The sequence below is a fragment of the Oncorhynchus tshawytscha genome, linkage group LG11, assembly GCF_018296145.1.
Source record: "Oncorhynchus tshawytscha isolate Ot180627B linkage group LG11, Otsh_v2.0, whole genome shotgun sequence".
Classification (NCBI taxonomy): Eukaryota; Metazoa; Chordata; class Actinopteri; order Salmoniformes; family Salmonidae; genus Oncorhynchus; species Oncorhynchus tshawytscha.
Window position 1 is genome coordinate 41018317 of NC_056439.1, and position 22045 is coordinate 41040361.

Below are 22045 nucleotides of genomic sequence, written 5' to 3' on the forward strand. Positions count from 1 at the left end.
CAGTCTCTCTTCCCTTCTGTCACCTAGCTTACCCAGTCTCTCTTCCCTTCTGTCACCTAGCTTACCCAGTCTCTCTTCCCTTCTGTCACCTAGCTTACGCAGTCTCTTCCCTTCTGTCACTTCCCAGTTCTGTCACCTAGCTTACGCAGCCTCTCTTCCCTTCTGTCACCTAGCTTACCCAGTCTCTCTTCCCTTCTGTCACCTAGCTTACCCAGTCTCTCTTCCCTTCTGTCACCTAGCTTACCCAGTCTCTCTTCCCTTCTGTCACCTAGCTTACCCAGTCTCTCTTCCCTTCTGTCACCTAGCTTACCCAGTCTCTCTTCCCTTCTGTCACCTAGCTTACCCAGTCTCTCTTCCCTTCTGTCACCTAGCTTACCCAGTCTCTCTTCCCTTCTGTTATCTAGCTTACGCAGCCTCTCTTCCCTTCTGTCACCTAGCTTACGCAGTCCTCTCTTCCCTGTCTGTCACCTAGTCACCCAGTCTCTCTTCCCTTCTGTCACCTAGCTTACCCAGCCTCTCTTCCCTTCTGTCACCTAGCTTACCCAGTCTCTCTTACCTTCTGTCACCTAGCTTACCCAGTCTCTCTTCCCTTCTGTCACCTAGCTTACCCAGTCTCTCTTCCCTTCTGTCACCTAGCTTACCCAGTCTCTCTTCCCTTCTGTCACCTAGCTTACGCAGTCTCTCTTCCCACCTAGCTTCTGTCACCTGTCACCTAGCTTACCCAGCTTACACCTAGCTTAGTCTCTCTTCCCTTCTGTCACCTAGTCACCTAGCTTACGTTAGCTTACTCTCTTTCCTTCTGTCACCTAGCTTACCCAGTCTCTCTTCCCTTCTGTCACCTAGCTTTCCCAGCCTCTCTTCCCTTCTGTCACCTAGCTTACCCAGCCTTCTGTCTTCCCTTCTGTCACCTAGCTTACGCAGTCTCTCTTCCCTTCTGTCACCTAGCTTACCCAGCCTCTCTTCCCTTCTGTCACCTAGCTTACCCAGTCTCTCTTCCCTTCTGTCACCTAGGTGCACCTGTCCCCCTTTTTTGAGTGTTTAAATATTGAGCCACTTGGTGCTAAGCATCTGCTCTAAACACAATCACCTGAAGACCCCTCTAGACACACACACACACACACACACACACACACACACACACACACACACACACACACACACACACACACACACACACACACACACACACACACACACACACACACACACACACACACACACTCGCACACACAAAAAGTGTGATGCAGAGACCAAAGGCTTTCAAAGCCCTCAAAGCTATCTCTGAATAACCCTCACTAATGGATATCTCTGATAAACCCTCAGTAATGGATATTTCTGATAAACCGTTAGTAATGACTATTTCTGATAAAGCCTCAGTAATGGATATCTCTTGTAAACCCTCAGTAATCGATCTCTGATAAACCCTCAGTAATCGATCTCTGATAAACCCTCAGTAATGACTATCTCTGATAAACCCTCAGTAATGACTATCTCTGATAAACCCTCAGTAATGGCTATCTCTGATAAACCCTCAGTAATGACTATCTCTGATAAACCCTCAGTAATGACTATCTCTGATAAACCCTCAGTAATGACTATCTCTGATAAACCCTCAGTAATGACTATCTCTGATAAACCCTCAGTAATGACTATCTCTGATAAACCCTCAGTAATGACTATCTCTGATAAACCCCCAGTAATGACTATCTCTGATAAACCCTCAGTAATGACCATCTCTGATAAACCCTCAGTAATGACTATCTCTGATAAACCCTCAGTAATGACTATCTCTGATAAACCCTCAGTAATGACTATCTCTGATAAACCCTCAGTAATGACCATCTCTGATAAAGATAAAGAAGTGTGGGCTTTGTGTTGAGCGGCTCCTTACCTGGGGAACTGTAGACAATTGACAGAGTCTGGTCTGAGCAGGGGTCCATTGTTCTGCAGACCAAACAGGCTGCAGTCTCTGGCCATGTACTGCCAGTCTAGCCATTCTGTTTCTACACTGCTACTGTTACTGCTGCTGTTACTGCAGCTCCTCTGGATGTGCAAGGCCTCTGGCTGGGGACTGACCAACTGCAGGATCACATAGAACACCTACAAACAGACACGACACACAGCCATTAATGACACATGTCCACACTGTCGTTCTGAGGCTGAATAAGAACAACATTATAGGGTTCTTGCTGGTCTTGTTAGTTGCAGAGAGAGTCATAGACCAGGAAATAAACTATGGAAGATCTGAAAATAGAATAATAGTTGGGCCAACTTTAGAGCCGGACGCCATGTTGCTACCTGTGAATATCCATTGACTTATTCATTATAGATGAACAATGTTTCAATGTTATGACTCAGAACATCAGTTATGAGACGAAAGGTTATTCTAGTGAATTCAATCATTTAAGAAAGGTAGGTAGCTAGCCAGCGCACAACATGGCTAATCTTTTTTTTAAACAAATTCTTGTTCTCATTTCCTGTCACAAGGCATTCTGATACTTCACTAGCACCTTAGAGGCTGCTGCCCTATATACATAGACTTGAAATGACTGGCCACTTTAATAATGGAACACTAGTCACTTTAATAATGTTTACACATTTTGCATTACTCATCTCATATGCATATACTGTATTCTATTCTATTCTACTGTATTTTAGTCTACATATACTTAATTCCATTCCATTACTTTAGATTTGTGTGTATTGATTGCATTGTGTGTATTGTTGTGAAATTGTTAGATATTACTTGTTAGATATTACTGCACTGTTGGAGCTAGAAACACCAATATATCGCTACACCCGCAATAACATCTGCTAAAAGTGTACTTGACCAATAACATTTGATTTGATTACTTTTGAATAGTTCTCAATCACATGAACTGCAATGAAATACAATTAGCCTTGGATATGATATCTGTAGATAATCTCAATGAAAAAAGCCCCACCATCAAGCAGTTTAGGGAAGAGTTCCTCCGGCTGCTAGCTCGGCTGCGAGAAAAGGATAACCTGCTTTCAAAGTGCACCAACCTTGCTGTAATCCAGGCAAACCCAATCTCAGTTTCAAATGCCTCCTATAGCAAAGCTGTCAATGAGTCGGCCGAAGTTGATCTGTCCCAATCCAACGGACAGATTTTAAGCTGAACTCTGCGGCCCATGGGAGATTGGACACTCGCAAAGACGTAGGAGATAGGGGGAGGCAGTTTGGCCACCCTTCATCTATCCAAGAAGATTCAATCCAGCAATCAAACAGGTTTACCCTGCTTGAGCCCTTGGAGGCAGCACGGATCCTGGGTGTATACCCACAGCCAGCGGCCGCCCAGTGGCACCCTCCCCCATCTAATTCCATCATCATTGTGGGCAGCTTGATGGTAAGATATTTGGCCTGCCTACGATCTGTGGACATACCAAGGTCCACTGTCACCCAGGAGTCCATGTCCATGACATCAACTCCCTCCTGCCCACGGTTCTGGTCAACTACTCCAATATTGACACCATCATCACTCAAGTAAGTTTTAACGTCCTTCGTTTTAGGCAATCTGAAGAACTGATGGAGGACTACAAAAAAAATGTAACACCCACGCTAGCACGGGGAAGAAAATCATTATCTCTGGCCCTCTCCCGTGCTACCAAAGGGGTTCGGAATGTTTCAGACGACTCTTTGCCCTGAACGAGTACCTGAAGAAACTTTGCAACAACAGGAATGTCTCTTTTTGTGACAACTTTGATTTGCTGTGGGAGCAACCAGCACTTTTTAAATGAGACGGATTCACCCTAACAGGAGGGATTCCAGGATTAGTTCCAGCAACATCACAGACTGTTTTAGAGACTGACGGACAGTGTCTGGTAGTGCTCCAGTCCTCCCGGTCAGAACAAGCAACAGAGGACTTGGAAACCATATCAACTCCTGTAGAAATGGCATTTTGGTTATTGTGAGTAACCTAATTTATGTTCCTTTAACTCCGCCTTCTAGTGAGTTTATACAAACGTTTATCTCCTACCATTCTGATAGATTGGAGACTGTCAGAAAATGTGGCTATAACGTTAATAATTTGGTTGTTATTCTATTGTTTACCTCGAGGCAGATGACCCAGGGGCAAAGTGGCCCACACTCATTGAATATGGTGCTTTTACAGTGAGTAGTGAGTAGTGAGGTTGGTTGGGGTCACGGCGATTCAGACAGCTAGACGGGCCATCGGTAGCAAACTGGTAGAGGATAGAGGTCTGTTTTTAGCCACCTCATGCGTTTCCATTGGTAGAGGGGACCAATCCAATTGGCAAAATAGATATACAGTAGTTATAGTGACCCAAGAAAATTGTCCGATAGACCTATTCAGATAGCAGCCGATAAGACAGCTACCGATTAGCGGCCCGCAGATGGGCGTTCAGGTAACATCACGACGGAGGGGCCAGTTGGACAACTCCCTCGGGTAGATAACGTCGGAAGTCCAGTCGTGAAGGCCCGGAGGGGCTCCGCATCGGCAGTAAAACGGGTCCGGATAGGTGATTGTAGCTCAGGAGTGGCTGATGGAACTCTTCAGCTGGCTAGCTCCGGAATAATTGATGTTTGCTCCGGGACCGATGTAAGCCAATAGTCACTCGGATAGCAGCTTGCTAGCTGCAAGATCCAGGTGTAACTGTCCAAAGCTTGCGGTAGAAATCCGGGGATATGGAGAGAAAATAGGTCCAGTATGCTCTGGTCTGAGTCGCGTTGTACAAAACTGGCTTTTTGAGCTAAAGAATAGCTGATGACCACCAACCGTGGTTAGCTGAATACTAACGTTAGCAGGTAAACTGGCTAGCTTCTGGCTAGTGTTGGGCGATTGTAATACTCATGTTGACAAAGAGACTGACTCCAAGGCCATTGAATTTATTAATCTTTTGAGCTCTGTGTATTTATATGTACACTACCGTTCAAAAGTTTGGGGTCACTTAGAAATGTCCTTGTTTTTGAAAGAAACAACAACAAAAAAATCCATTAAAATAACATCAAATTGATCAGAAATACGGTGTTACATTGTTAATGTTGTAAATGACTATTGTAGCTGAAACGGCTGTTTTTTTAATGAAATATCTACAAAAGTGTACAGAGGGCCATTATCAGCAACCATCACCCCTGTGTTCCAATGGCACGTTGTGTTAGCTAATCCAAGTGTATAATTTTAAAATCCTAATTGATCATTAGAAAACACTTTTGCAAATATGTTAGCAGAGCTGACAACTGTTGTCCTGATTAAAGAAGCAATAAAACTGTCCTTCTTTAGATTAGTTGAGTATCTGGAGCATCAGCATTTGTCGGATTGATTACAGGCTCAAAATGGCCAGAAACAACCAACTTTCTTCTGAAACTCGTCAGTCTATTCTTGTTCTGAGAAATGAAGGCTATTCCATGCGAGAAATTGACATGAAACTGTAGATCTCGTACAATGCTGTGTACTACTCCCTTCACAGAACAGCGCAAACTGGCCTAACCAGAATAGAAAGAGGAGTGGGAGGCCCCGGTGCACAAATAATAATAATAAGAAAATTAAATTAAATATTTTGAGCTCTATGGACTTCATTCAACATGTTACTGGGCCCACCCATAACCATGGCCATACTCTGGACCTGGTTATTACCAAGGGGCTTTCTATTGACATATTGTTGCTTTATCTGATCACCACTCTGTATTTTTTACTACCTTGTTGTCCAAAGCACAGGGTAGAACTGAAAGCATTATTTAAGACACTATCTTACCTCTGAAGTTGCTACAGATTTTATAGAGTGTCGGAACAATACTCCACCACCTATTCTGCCTTCCTCTTGTGATGATCTAGTTGATAACTTTAATTGCAAATTAAGGGCAACCATTGATGCCATAGCTCCAGAAAAGATGAAAAAGGCCACATCCAAACAGAGAACCCCTTGGATGAGTTAGGAAACTAATCAATTAAAGATAAATTGCAGAAAGGCAGAGCAGAAGTGGAGAAAGTCAAAGTTGCAGGTCCATTATGATATTCTGAGAGAGCAACTTGGCATATATAACAAGGCAATTAGAAATGCCAGACGGGCTCATTTTTCTAACTTGATCACTATTAATCAGAATAAAAATTCCAGAGTGCTCTTCTCGACCATTGATGGCCTGATAAATCCTACCCCTGCAAACCTATGTGAACTTTCCTCCACATATAAATGTGATGAGTTTGCGGCATATTTCAGAGATAAGATTAGACCAACATTAGGCTGGGTATCAGTCAAGCAAGACCTGATGAGATGTTTGATGATATGTGCCCTAGCCTACCACGCAAAGGCACTATGGATTTATTTTCCCTGGTTGACACAGACATGCTCAGGAAAGTGATATCACGACTTAAGCCTTCTACCTGGCTTCTCCATCCTATCCCCACCGCATTCTTCAAAACAGTTTTTAATTGCATATCTGAAGAAATGCAAGCTATTGTTAATCACTCCCTGTTCACAATAATTCTCCCCACTGCACTAAAAACTGCTATGGTGAAACCCCTTCTGAAGAAAAGTAATCTAGATTCTTCAGCTCTTAGCAATTTTCAACCAATTTCCAACCTTCCATTCTTAAGCAAAATTCTGGAGAAATTGGTTTTCAAATGTAATGATTTTGTAAGTGTCAACTGTATTTTGGAAAAATTCCAATCTGGTTTTCATGCCCAGAACAGAGACAGCCTTAAATGATCTTAGAGCCAACATAGATGCCAAACAGATGTCTGTCCTTGTACTCTTGGATTTAAGTACTGCATTCAACACTGTTGACCATGATGTCCTTCTGGACAGACTGGAGATGTGGTTTGGCCTCTCCGGTCCAGTTCTAAATTGGTTTTGGACATATTAAACTGGTCAAGAGTTTTGTGTCACCCTTGGTGAACATAACTCAAAGACAATATATATCACATGTGGCATTCCACAAGGTTTGATTTTGGGTCCGGTACTGTTCAGTTTATATATGTTACCCGTTCGCAGCATTATCAGAAAGAATAGCATTGATTTGCACTGCTACGCAGATGATAAACAACTTTGCATTTCTGTGTCGCCAGAGGATTTTAGCTCCTCGGATAAATGATTAGACTATAGTAGTGATTTAAATACTTGGACATCTCACATCTTCCTCTAGCTAAATCAAGACAAGGCCGAGGTACTTATTGTTGGAGCCAAAGCACAGAGAGAGAATATAACAAAACCTATTCCCCCTCAGGAGACTGAGAAGATTTGGCATGGATCCTCAGATCCTCAAAAGATTTTATAGCTGCACCATCGAAAGCATCCTGACGGGTTGCATCACTGCCTGGTACGGCAACTGCTCGGCCTCCACAGCAAGGCACTACAGAGGGTAGTGCATACGGCCCAGTAAATCACTGGGGCCAAGCTTCCTGCCATTCAGGACCTCTATACCAGGCGGTGTCAGAGGAAGGCCCTAAAAATCATCAAAGACTCCAGCCACCCTAGTCATAGACTCTCTGCTACCGCACGGAAAGCGGTACCGGAGCACCGAGTCTAGGTCCAAAAGGCTCCTAAACAGCTTCTATCCCCAAGCCATAAAACTCCTGAACAGCTAATCCAATGGCTACCCAGACAAATGTGTGTACGGTACATGGCTGTGAGTGTGTGTGCCAGTCAGTCACACAGGGAGAGAATAAACAGCCCTGGGTTGTCTACTATCCCCACAGCAACAGTCTGGACTGGGACACTGACACACACATCATGGAGTCTACTGAGCTGCACTGCTTTATTCTCACACACACAGATGCAAGCGCACACACAGATGCATGCTTACTCATGCATGTGCACACACACACACACACACACACACACACACACACACACACACACACACACACACACACGCTTACTCACGCATGTGCACACACACAGATGCAAGCACACACACTCTTCCAGACAGAACAGCCCCAAATCCAACACACACACACACTCCCCCATACCCCCCTCCTTGTCCCTCTCTCTCTCTGTAAAGAGTTTTGTTGTGTTTGACACAGAGGGAGATGGAGCCTCTGTCTCAGCTTTCCTCTGTCTGAAGATCACCTCACAAACTCACACACTACAGGTGCAGGGAGACAGATAGCCTTCTGTACTGTCCTAACCTAACAGATCTACCTAACACACACACACACACACACACACACACACACACACACACACACACACACACACACACACACACACACACACACACACACACACACACACACACACACACACACACACACACACACACACACACACACACACACACACAGGTGCAGGGAGACAGATAGCCTTCTGTGCTGTCTTAACCTCACAGATCTATGTAACACACAAGCACAGCTCTACCTAACACTCAAACACAGCTCTACCTAACACTCAAACACAGCTCTACCTAACACTCAAACACAGCTCTACCTAACACTCAAACACAGCTCTACCTAACACTCAAGCACAGCTCTACCTAACACTCAAACACAGCTCTACCTAACACTCAAACACAGCTCTACCTAACACTCAAACACAGCTCTACCTAACACTCAAACACAGCTCTACCTAACACTCAAACACAGCTCTACCTAACACTCAAACACAGCTCTAATACTGACAGTTCTAGCTGTAACAACTATGTACAACTTTGGTAATCTGACTCAGTTGAATCTTGATTAGTATGTAGATATTTGGCCATCTTACTCCGTTTAATCTCGATTAGAATGTAGATATTTGGTCATCTGACTCAGTTTAATCTTGATTATTAGATATTTGTGCGTACTTCAACCACAGGCTGAATCCATTCTAACCAAACAGACACAGAAACAAAAACATATTTTCATACACACAGACAGATGGACAGACAGACATTACCTGGTACTGCCCATTGACTAGGTCTATGGTGATGGTCAGCCCTTGGTCCATGTCCTCAGATCCAGTTAGTATGTTGGACACCCAGGCTGTACCCATGTCCTGGTCATTGATATAGCTAACAGGGTGAGCGTCCATGTTGAGCCTCAACACACGGTTATTAGTGGTGTCCTCCACTGCGTTGGGAATACAGTACCTAGACAGAGATGGGTTATGTTGCTGTTGTTGTTAGAGAGATACTGTGACGTGATATGGATTGTGATGCGGCTGTTGTTGTAGCTGTATTTTGTATATATGTTGTGCTGCAAGTGAGAATTAGTTTTGTGTTCACTTACTTGGTTAAATAGAAGCTTAAATAGTTAATACATCTCTATATCAATCAATCAATCCATCAATATACAGTACCTCTCCACTAGGGGGTGTACTCTGGGGTGACTGGGGGGGCAACGGCACTCTGACTGAGCGTGGAGGGGGGGCAGGAAGCCTGAATACACCTTCACTATCTCTCTGGAGTGGGAAACAATGGATCAGGTTGTGAGCCAGATGCACTATGGTGTCAGGATCAGTCTCAAAAGATAATTCAGCAAAAGAAAATGTTATGAACTGCTGTATTAATATATAAGCCATTAAGCAGACACTTTTATCCAAAGCGACTTACATGCATGAATACATTTTACATGTGGGTGGCCCCAGGAATCAAACCCACGAACCTTGCGGTGCAGGCGCCATGCTCTACCAACTGATCCATATTATACACTTGACATTAAAATCAAAAGGGAATCATATGAAACATCCCTACTTTTCTCCCTCCCTCCCTCCCTCTCTCCCTCTCTCCCTCCCTCCCTCCCTCCCTCCCTCCCTCCCTCCCTCCCCCTCCCTCCCTCCCTCCCTCCCTCCCTCCCCCTCCCTCTCACCTGTTCGTCAGTGTGTTGGGATAAAATCTGAAGTCCTGCATCCTGCCCATGAATTGATCAGACCCTGGTGAGAAAGAAGAGAGGGATGTCAATGGTGTGTATTGAAAACAGTCAGCTGGATCCATAGTGACCAGTGGACTAGCTTATCTTTCTCTTTATTCTCTGTAACCTCTTTGGGCTAGGGGGCAGGGTTTTCATGACCGGATGAAAAGTGTGCCCAAAGTAAACTGCCTGTTTCTCATGCCCAGAAGCTAGGATATGCATATTATTTGTAGATTTAGATAGAAAACTCTCCAAAGTTTCTAAAACTGTTAAAATCATGTCTGTGAGTATAACAGAACGTATTTGGCAGGACAAACCATCCAGGACAAAAAAACATTGAGATCACTGTGTTTTCAATTGATTTTCTATGGGGAACTAGATTTATGAGGCACCTGGTTGCAGTTCCTATGGCTTCCACTAGATGTCAACAGTCTTTAGAAATTGGTTGATGTTTTTCCTTTGAGAAATTAAGAGGTAGCCCTTTCCTTTCTGAGTGTCAAGCCGAGTGAACTTTTTGTTTGGTGCTTGCAACCTGGAACTCGCTCCACTTTCATTTTATCTCCTATTGAACACATTATATTCCGTCTTAACTTTTATTGATTATTTTGTTTTAAAATACCTAAAGTTGGATTCGGAAAGTTGTTTGAAATGTTTGGACCAAGTTTACAGGTAACTTATTATATACTTTGTAGTCATGCTGGGCGAGTTGGAACCAGTGTTTTTCTGAATCAAACGCGCCAAATAAATTGACATTTTGGGGATATAACAAAGCAATTTATCGAACAAAAGGACCATTTGTGATGTTTCTGGGACATATTGGAGTGCCAACAGAAGATCTTCAAAGGGAAGGCATGAAATATATCCATTATTTCTGACTTTCGTGTCACACCTGCTTGGTTGAAATATGATATTCATGTGTTTGTATGATGGGGTGCTGTCCTCAGATAATTGCATGGTCTGCTTTCGCCGTAAAGCCCTCGAACGTCTAGCCGTAACAGTTAGCGGAACGTCTAGCCATAACAGGTTTAAACATGATAAACCATAGAGACACACAGTTTAACAGTCAGATAAACCATAGAGACACACAGTTAACAGTCAGATAAACCATAGAGACACACAGTTAACAGTCAGATAAACCATAGAGACACACAGTTAACAGTCAGGTAAACTATAGAGACACACAGTTAACAGTCAGAGGATACATAGAGACACACAGTTAACAGTCAGAGGAACCATAGAGACACACATTTAACAGGCAGAGGAACCATAGAGACACACAGTTAACAGTCAGATAAACCATTGAGACACACAGTTAACAGTCAGAGGAACCATAGAGACACACAATTAACAGTCAGAGGAACCACAGAGATACACAGTTAACAGTCAGAGGAACCATAGAGACACACAGTTAACAGTCAGAGGAACCACAGAGACACACAGTTAACAGTCAGATAAACCATAGAGACACACAGTTAACAGTCAGAGGAACCATAGAGACACACAGTTAATGATGGCATAGAAGGACCTTCTTGTCTTGTCTCTCAGATCGTTCACAGCTTTGTGGAAGTCACCTGTGGTGCTGATGTTTAGGCCAAGGTATGTATCGTTTTTTGTGTGCTCTAGGGAAATGGTGTCTAGATAGAATTTGTATTTTTGGTTCCTGGCAACTGGACATTTTTTGGAACAACAGTATTTTTGCCTTACTGAGATTTACTGTCAGAGCCCAGGTTTGACAGAATCTGTGCAAAAGATCTAGGTGCTGCTGTAGGCCCTCCTTGGTTGGGGACAGAAGCACCAGATCATCAATAAACAGTAGACATTTGACTTCAGATTCTAGCAAGGTGAGGCAGGGTGCTGCAGTTCTCGTGCCATCGCCAATTCGTTGATAAATACGGTTGGAAGTCGGAAGTTTACATACACTTAGGTTGGAGTCATTAAAACTAGTTTTTCAACCACTCCACAAATTTCTTGTTAACAAACTATAGCTTTGGCAAGTTGGTTAGGACATCTACTTTGTGCATGACACAATTCATTTTTCCAACAAATGTTTACAGACAGATTATTTCACTTATAATTCATTGTATCACAATTCCAGTGGGTCAGAAGTTTACATACACTCATTTGACTGTGCCTTTAAACAGCTTGGAAAATTCCAGAAAATGATGTCATGGCTTTAGAAGCTTCTGATGGGCTAATTGACATAATTTAAGTCAATTCCAAATCAAAGTTTATTTGTCACGGGCGCTGAATACAACAGGCTACATTACAGAAAAATGCTTACTTACAGGCTCTAACCAATAGTGAAAAAAAGGTGTTAGCTGAACAATAGGTTAGTAAAAAAATAAAACAACAGTAAAAAGACAGGCTATATACAGTAGCGAGGCTATAAAAGTAGCGAGGTTACATACAGACACTGGTTAGTCAGGATGATTGAGGTAGTATGTACATGTAGATATGGTTAAAGTGACTATGCATATATGATGAACAGAGAGTAGCAGTAGCGTAAAAGAGGGGTTGGCGGGTGGTGGGTGGCGGGTGGCGGGACCCAATGCAGATAGCCCGGTTAGCCAATGTGCGGGAGCACTGGTTGATCGGCCCAATTGACGTAGTATGTACAGTGGGGAGAACAAGTATTTGATACACTGCCGATTTTGCACGTTTTCCTACTTACAAAGCATGTAGAGGTCTGTAATTTTTTATCATAGGTACGCTTCAACTGTGAGAGACGGAATTTAAAACAAAAATCCAGAAAATCACATTGTATGATTTTTAAGTAATTAATTAGCATTTTATTGCATGACATAAGTATTTGATCACCTACCAACCAGTAAGAATTCCGTCTCTCACAGACCTGTTAGTTTTTCTTTAAGAAGCCCTCCTGTTCTCCACTCATTACCTGTATTAACTGCACCTGTTTGAACGAATTACATGTATATAAGACACCTGTCCACACACTCAATCAAACAGACTCCAACCTCTCCACATTGGCCAAGACCAGAGAGCTGTGTAAGGACATCAGGGATATAATTGTAGACCTGCACAAGGCTGGGATGGGCCACAGGACAATAAGCAAGCAGCTTGGTGAGAAGGCAACAACTGTTGGCGCAATTATTAGAAAATGGAAGAGGTTCAAGATGACGGTCAATCACCCTCGGTCTGGGGCTCCATGCAAGATCTCACCTCGTGTGGCATCAAGGATCATGAGGAAGGTGAAGGATCAGCCCAGAACTACATGGCAGGACCTGGTCAATGACCTGAAGAGAGCTGGGACCACAGTCTCAAAGAAAACCATTAGTAACACACTACGCCGTCATGGATTCAAATCCTGCAGCGCACGCAAGGTCCCCTTGCTCAAGCCAGCGCATGTCCAGGCCCGTCTGAAGTTTGTCAATGACCATCTGGATGATTCAGAGGAGGAATGGGAGAAGGTCATGTTGTCTGAAGAGGCAAAAATAGAGCTTTTTGGTCTAAACTCCACTCGCTGTGTTTGGAGGAAGAAGAAGGATGAGTACAACCCCAAGAACACCATCCCAACCGTGAAGCATGGAGGTGGAAACATCATTCTTTGGGGATGCTTTTCTGCAAAGGGGACAGGATGACTGCACCGTATTGAGGGGAGGATAGATGGGGCCATGTATCGCGAGATCTTGGCCAACAACCTCCTTCCCTCAGTAAGAGCACTGAAGATGGGTCGTGGCTGGGTCTTCCAGCATGACAACGACCCGAAACACACAGCCAGGGCAACTAAGGAGTGGCTCCGTAAGAAGCATCTCAAGGTCCTGGAGTGGCCTAGCCAGTCTCCAGACCTGAACCCAATAGAAAATATTTGGAGGGAGCTGAAAGTCCATATTGCCCAGCGACAGCCCCGAAACCTGAAGGATCTGGAGAAGGTCTGTATGGAGGAGTGGGCCAAAATCCCTGCTGCAGTGTGTCTAAACCTGGTCAAGAACAACAGGAAACATATGACCTCTGTAATTGCAAACAAAGGTTTCTGTACCAAATATTAAGTTCTGCTTTTCTGATGTATCAAATACTTATGTTATGCAATAAAATGCAAATTAACTACTTAAAAATCACATTGTGATTTTCTGGATTTTTGTTTTAGATTCCGTCTCTCACAGTTGAAGTGTACCTATGATAAAAATTACAGACCTCTACATGCTTTGTAAGTAGGAAAACCTGCAAAATCGGCAGTGTATCAAATACTTGTTCTCCCCACTGTACATGAATGTATAGTTAAAGTGACTATGCATATAAGATAAACAGAGAGCAGCAGCAGTGTAAAAAGAGGGGTGGGAGGGGGGCACACAATGCAAATTGTCTGGGTAGCCATTTGATTACCTGTTCAGGAGTCTTATGGCTTGGGGTAAAAACCGTTGAGAAGCTTTTTGTCCCAGACTTGGCACTCCGGCACAGCCTGCCATGCGGTAGCAGAGAGAACAGTCTATGACTGGGGTGGCTGGGGTCTTTGACAATGTTCAGGGCCTTCCTCTAACACCGCCTGGTGTAGAGGTCCTGGATGGCAGGAAGCTTAGCCCCAGTGATGTACTGGGTAGTACGCACTACCCTCTGTAGTGCCTTGCGGTCAGAGGCCGAGCAATTGCCGTACCAGGCAGTGATGTAACCATGCTCTCGATGGTGCAGCTGTAGAACCTTTTGAGGATCTCAGGACACATGCCAAATCTTTTTAGTTTCCTGAGGGGGAATAGGCTTTGTCGTGCCCTCTTGACGACTGTCTTGGTGTGTTTGGACCATTCAAGTTTGTTGGTGATGTGGACACCAAGGAACTTGAGGCTCTCAACCTGCTCCACTACAGCCCGGTCGATGAGAATGGGGGCGTGCTCGGTCCTCCTTTTCCTGTAGTCCACAATCATCTCCTTAGCCTTGGTTACATTGAGGGATAGGTTGTTATTCTGGGATAGGTTGTTATTCTCTGACCTCCTTCCTATAGGGGCGGCAGTGTAGCCTAGTGGTTAGAGCGTTGGACTAGTAACTGGAAGGTTGCAAGTTCAAACCCCCGAGCTGACAAGGTACAAATCTGTCATTCTGCCCCTGAACAGGCAGTTAACCCACTGTTCCTAGGACTAGTAACTGGTCATTGAAAATAAGAATTTGTTCTTAACTGACTTGCCTAGTTAAATAAAGGTACAATTTTAAAAATAGGCTGTCTCATCGTTGTCGGTGATCAGGCCTACCACTGTTGTGTCATCTGCAAACTTGATGATGGTGTTGTGTCATCTGCAAACTTGATGATGGTGTTGGAGTCGTGCCTGGCCATGCAGTCGTGGGTGAACAGGGAGTACAGGAGGGGACTGAGCACGCACCCCTGTGGAGCCCCAGTGTTGAGGATCAATGTGGCAGATGTGTTGCTACCTACCCTCACCATCTGGGGGCAGCCCATCAGGAAGTCCAGGATCCAGTTGCAGAGGGAGGTGTTTAGTCCCAGGATCCTTAGCTTAGTGATGAGCTTTCAAAGCACTTCCTGGCTACGGATGTTAGTGCTATGGGTCTGTAGTCATTTTGGCAGGTTGCCTTTTTGTTCTTGGGCACAGGGACAATGGTGGTCTGCTTGAAACATGTTGGTATTACAGACACCTGCCAGCTTGTAGCGGTATTTATTAGAGAGGGGTAAAGAAAGATTTTGTTCGGGCGCCAGGCAGGTATTAACCATGCCAAAAGGAAAAGAGTAGAATAGAGAGAGTACCACTACCAGACCCACACACATCAGCAGAAGAGACTGCCTAGAGGGTAGCCTGTTTACCAGATAGCCAGTGGAGAGAAAAAAGAATACACACCATATAAAACCCACATCACAGCACAGGGGTAACCCAAACAAGAATACCTCATACAATAATACTAATACTAATAATGGCAGAGCAATTGAACAACAACTTCATACAAGAACGAACCCAGTCTTCAACATAGGATTTGCAATAATCTGTATTATTTTCTAGTGGATGAGTGCAGAGGGTATGAATGTGGGGGGTGTTCATCGACACAACAAAGGCCTTAAAAATGTCCAGTCTTCTCGGCCACATGTCATTAGTACACCCCACCTCAATACAGTTCACATAATATACAACTTGCAAGCAACCAACTAAAATGTCCATCCAAATACTTCTGGCAGGGAAATAATAGTCCAGCTCTAATGAACTTCAATGGGAAGTGCATTTGAAAAATAGAGAGTCTGTTGCAGGGTAAAGCACTGGAATGAGAGGGAAGAGAAAGAGAGAGAAAAAGATAACAAGAGAGATCTTAGCTGTGGTCTTCAGGCGTGCAGGTGTACTGTCTGACTGTCCGATGGTTTGTTGGTTTGTATGTTAAAGCTTCGCAACAATGTTGCTACTGATCCATAACGGGTGCGGTCCCAAACGATAACAACCACGACCTAGAGCGATTACACCGATGATTGAGTTAAATACTCTATAAACTACACACGCTGAAAACAAACAAAACTTCTGCCGCACAGCACACACAATCAAACTGTCGCGCCACCCAAGAGCCCTCTTTATTTTCTCCTTCCTTACTGCTCATGCACTCTTAAAGTGGCAGTGCACGGTGAAGGCTTTCGCCACAAGCTGGTCAGCACATGCCCGGAGAACACGTCCTGGTAATCCATCTGGCCCAGCAGCCTTGTGTATGTTGACCTGTTTAAAGGTCTTATACACGTCGGCTACGGAGAGTTTGAACACACAGTCATCCGGAACAGCTGATGCTCTCATGCATGTCTCAGTGTTGCTTGCCTCGAAACGAGCAAAGAAGTGATTTAGCTCGTCTGGTAGGCTCGTGTCACTGGGCAGCTCGCAGCTGTGCTTCCCTTTGTAGTCTGTAATAGTTTGCAAGCCCTGCCACATAAGATGAGCGTCAGAGCCGGTGTAGTATGCTTAAATCTTAGCCCTGTATTGACGCGTTGCCTGTTTGATGGTTCGTCGCAGGGCATAGCAGGTTCTTGTAAGCTTCCGGGTTTGAAATCGGCAGCTCTACCCTTTAGCTCAGTGCGAATGTTGCCTGTAATCCATGGCTTCTGGTTGGGGTATGTACGTACAGTCACTGTGGGGACGACGTCCTCAATGCACTTATTGATAAAGCCAGTGACTGATATGGTGTAGTCCTCAATGCCATCAGAAGAATCCCGGAACATGTTACAGTCTGTGATAGCAAAACAGTCCTGTAGCTTAGCATCTGCTTCATCTGACCACTTTTTTATAGACCTCCCATTGGTGCTTCCTGATTTAATGTTTGCTTGAAAGCAGGAATCAGGAGGATAGAGTTGTGGTCAGATTTACCAAATGGGAGGGCGAGGGAGAGCTTTGTACGCGTCTCTGTATGTGGAGTACAGGTGATCAAGAATTTTTTCCCCCTCTGGTTGCACATTTAACAAGTTGATAGAAATTTGGTAGAACTGATTTAAGTTTCCCTGCATTAAAGTGGAGGTGTACCTGTGGATGTATTTCAAGGCCTACCTCCAAACTCAGTGCCTCTTTGCTTGACATCATAGGAAAATGAAAATAAATCAGCCAAGACCTCAGAAAAAAATTGTTGACCTCCACAAGTCTTGTTCATTCTTGGGAGCAATTTCCAAACGCCTGAAGGTACCACGTTCATCTGTACAAACAATAGTACGCAAGTATGAACACCATAGGACCACGCAACTGTCATACCGCTCGGGAAGGAGACTTGTTCTGTCTCTTAGAGAGGAACGTACCTTGGTGCGAAAAGTGCAAATCAATCCCAGAACAACAGTCAAGGACCTTGTGAAGATGCTGAAGGAGACAGGTACAAAAGTATCTATATCCATATTAAAACGAGTCCTATATTGACATAACCTGAAAGGCCGCTCAGCAAGGAAGAAGCCACTGCTCCAAAACCGCTATAAAAATGCCAGACTATGGTTTGCAACTGCACATGGGGACAAAGATCGTACTTTTTGGAGAAATGTCCTCTGGACTGATGAAACAAAAATAGAACTGTTTGGCCATAAGTTGAAGAACACAATCCCAACTGTGAAGCACGGGGGTGGCAGCATCATGTTGTGTGGGTGCTTTGCTGCAGGCAGGAATGGTGCACTTCACAAAATAGATGGCATCATGAGGTAGGAAAATTATGTGGATATATTGAAGCAATATCTCAAGATATCAGTCAGGAATTTAAAGCTTGGTCGCAAATGGGTCTTCCAATTTGACAATGACCCCAAGCATACTTCCAAAGTTGTAGCAAAATGGCTTAAGGACTACAAAGCCCTGACCTCAATCCTATAGAAAATTTGGGGGCAGAACTGAAAAAGCATGCGCGAGCAAGGAGGCCTACAAACCTGACTCGGTTACACCAGCTCTCTCAGGAGGAATGGGGCAAAATTCACCCAACTTATTGTGGGAAGCTTGTGGAAGGCTACCTGAAACATTTCACGCAAGTTAAACAGTTTAAAGGCAATGCTGCCAAATACTAATTGAGTGTATGTAAACTTCTGACCCACTGGGAATGTGATGACTATTATTCTGACATTTCACATTCTTAAAATAAGTGGTGATCCTAACTGACCTAAGACAGGGAATGTTTACATGGATTAAATGTTGGGAATTGTGAAAAACTAAGTTTAAATATATTTGGCTAACTTGTAAACTTCCAACTCCAACTGTATGTTGAAGAGGGTGGGGCTTAAGCTACATCCCTGTCTCACCCACCGGCTCTGTGGAAAGAAATGTGTGTTTTTTGACCATTTTAACCACACACTTGTTGTTTGTGTACATGGATATAATAATGTCGTATCTTTTCCTCCGACACCACTTTCCCTCAATTTGTATAGCAGACTCTCATGCCAAATTGAGTCAAAAGCTTTTTTGAAATCAACAAAGTATGAGAAGACTTTGTCTTTGTTTTGGTTTGTTTGTTTGTGAATTAGGGTGTGCAGGATGAATACATGGTCTGTCGTACGGTAATTTGGTAAAAGCCCATTTGACATTTGCTCAGTACATTGTTTTCACTGAGGAACTGTAGAAGTCTGTTGTTAATGATAATGCAGAGGATTTTCCCAAGGTTGCTGTTGACCCATATCCCGCGGTAGTTATTGGGGTCAAATTTACATCCAGTTTTGTGGATTAAGGTGATTATTCCTTGGTTCCAAATATTGGGGAAGATGCCAAAGCTAAGGATGATGTTAAAGAGTTTAAGTATAGCCAATTGGAATTTGTGGTCTGTATATTTTATAATTTCATTGAGGATATCAACAACAAAACAGGCCTTTTTGGGTTGAAGAGTTTGTATTTTCTCCTGTAGTTCATTCAACGTAATTGGAGAATCCAGTGGGTTCTGGTAGTCTTTAATAGTTGCTTCTAAGATGTGTATTTGATCATGTATATGTTTCTGCTGTTTGATCTTTGTTATAGAGCCAAAACGATTGGAGAAGTGTTTTACGCATATATCTCCATTTTGGATAGATAACGCTTCGTGTTGTTGTTTGTTTAGTGTTTTACAATTTTCCCAGATGTGGTTAGAGTCTATGGATTCTTAAATTACACTGAGCTGATTTCTGACGTGCTCTTCCTTCATTTTCCGTAGTGTATTTCTGTATTGTTTTAGTGATTCACCAAAGTGAAGGCGTAGACTCAGGTTTTCTGGGTTTCTATGATTTTGGTTGGACAGTTTTCTCCATTTCTTTCTAAGGTTTCTGCATTCTTCATCAAACCATTTGTCCTTGTTGTTAATTTTCTTCAGTTTTCTGTTTGAATTTGTTTGATTTGATAGGGAAGCTGAGAGGTCAAATATACTGTTTAGGTTTTCTACTGTCTTCATTAAATATGGGGATTCTAGTGGGGGGATGTAGCACACAGGAGGACATTATCCTCTGTTGAGATCATTTCCTTTTGAATTTCTAGCCAAATGTAAAATGTTCCTGTTTTGATTAATTTAATAGAGTGAGTTAGGTGTGCTCTATACCAAATTAGCATACCTCCTGAGTCCCTTCCCTGTTTCACACCTGGTAGTTTGGTGGATGGGACTACCATCTCTGTAACCTAGAGGGCAACCAGTGGGTCCATCTCTATACCTCTCCTCCATTTCCATCTCCTCTCTCTCTGTCTCTCTCTCCCCCTATCTATTCTCGCACTCTCTCTCTGTGCCATAATCACTTGTCGGTTTTTCTGAGAAGACAGAATGACATGTGTACTTAGGCTCTGTCCATACCGTCAGACTCTAGACAACTCTGTTTCATCAGCTACTGTATGTTTCAACTGAAGCCTTGGCTACTAACAGAAACACTGAACACACATGAGGACCTTATGTGCTGTAAAGTGGGTACCCTTATAAAACGTGTCTCTCATTATCCGTGGTGAAACAGTGGCAGACTGTGTGTACTGTAGTCTGTTGGCAGTGGGAGGAGAGCTGTACATCTGAGAGGGTTCAACATCAGGACGTGAATCCAAACACATGGAGGGAATTTGAGCGAGACTAAGACCACAGGAGATAGACTTTCCCTGCCTTTTCCCTGTCCAGCTAAGCGTCTTGTCTTCCTCTGCCGCACAAATTGTCTTTCCCTGCCAAGCTAACTTCTCTATTGTTCCACACCTGTCACAACTAGAGCTAACGTCTCCTAGCGTCAGAAGGCCTGCCATCTTTATCTGTGTGTGTATGGGTGTCTGAGGATCCCTCCCGTGTGTGTGTGTGTGTGTGTGTGTGTGTGTGTGTGTGTGTGTGTGTGTGTGTGTGTGTGTGTGTGTGTGTGTGTGTGTGTGTGTAGAGATGAGATGTAGACAGGATAGAGGATGGAGAAGAGCAGCTCTAAAGGCCCAGGGTTTTGGATGCGGGCTTCTTAAGCGTGTGGAAACAGCATTAGGCCTACTGAAACACAGAGCAGTGTTGCTTTGATGATGGCTGGATGCCCTTTTCTCTCTCTCTCCTCTTCTCTTTTTCCCCTCTCTCTTCTCTTTTGTCTTCTCTTACTCCTTTTCCAGATCCTTTGTCATTTTTTATTTTATTTTATCATTTCTACATTTCCACCATTTCTGAGTGATCGTAACGCCCCAATCCCTGTCATGGCAAGCGAACCAGAGCTGAAGGAGTTAAATGTTTAATTACATTCAAAATAGGGAGAACAGCTAAGAAGAGAGAGGAATACAGGGTCCATATTCATAAAGTGTCTCACAGTAGGAATGCTGATTTAGGATCAGGTTTGCCTTTTAGATAATAAAGGATGGACTAGGGGGACTTGATCCTAGATCAGCACTTCTCTCCTACTCTGAGACGCTCTATAAATGTGAGCCTTGATGTATATTGTATTCTTACTCTGTACGTATCCATCTAAGGAGAATATTCCCACTGTGATAATTGAAAGGGTTGTCCATGACGAGGATCCATCCTAGCATCTACCTTTGGTCTTAAATTATTCAATGTGAGGCTGTAGACCAAAATATCTTGGTCGACCAAAAGTCGTCTGTTCTTTCGAGTAATCGATTGGTGTAAATTTTAAAACGTGAATTTTTCCATATATAGACACACCCTATGTGTTTTAATAAAGTCAACTATATTCATTGAGCTTGTCTGACACTTTAACCACACGGTTTGATGAAATAAAACACAAATGACTCAAGAGGGAGCAAGAGATCAAGATAACCAGAAGAGAAAAACCTTAACCTGACCGGACCATCCTCCTCCCGCTCCTACTGGCTTTCGTAGATTATGCCATTACTCTCCTGAAGTAGCCAGTAATTGGGTACACGAGGAGTTGGCAACCTTTCTCATGTGGAATTCCGATTTATCTTAGCATTTCTGCTGATCTGTGTGCCAGTTATGGTTTTCATTTGCACATTTTCGTGGAACTGTTCTATTGCATTTATAATAATTGTATTTATAATAATGTATTTTGCCATTGCCAACTATGTAAAAATAGCCTACATAAAGCCAACAAATAAAAAATTTAAATATCCTGATCAAAATAAATATCCTATAAATCACATTGGCTACACTGTTCCCTGGTCAGCATCTACGGCAGAGATCAGTGTGGGTGAACAATACTGCTGACCACTAATATGATCCAATCATGGGCTGATCAAATGCTATCTGAGTGTAAATCACTGTTCAATAGCAGATGAGCAGTATGACAGTGTAGCTGAAACCATTGATCATTACTTGATCATTACACTAGAGCAGTGGTCCACAACCAGAGTCCAGATCACTTTCGTAGTCAAAAAGCAAGCCGAGATCTAGTTGGTGTAGCACTTGAGAGGCACAGCTGAGCATACATTTAAACA

At 43.4% G+C, this 22045-nt stretch overlaps 1 protein-coding gene across 1 annotated transcript in view; it reads right to left on the reverse strand.

Moving 5' to 3' along the window:
* ush2a (Usher syndrome 2A (autosomal recessive, mild)) overlaps positions 1–22045 on the reverse strand; it is a 456140-nt gene that overhangs the window by 384294 nt on the left and 49801 nt on the right. Inside the window, exons 5-8 of the mRNA XM_042330430.1 lie at positions 9762–9825; positions 9253–9354; positions 8851–9043; positions 1892–2100 (exon numbers count right to left, since the gene is read on the reverse strand). Of these exons, the coding sequence (XP_042186364.1) occupies positions 1892–2100; positions 8851–9043; positions 9253–9354; positions 9762–9825 (568 nt within the window). The remainder of the gene's footprint in view (positions 1–1891; positions 2101–8850; positions 9044–9252; positions 9355–9761; positions 9826–22045) is intronic.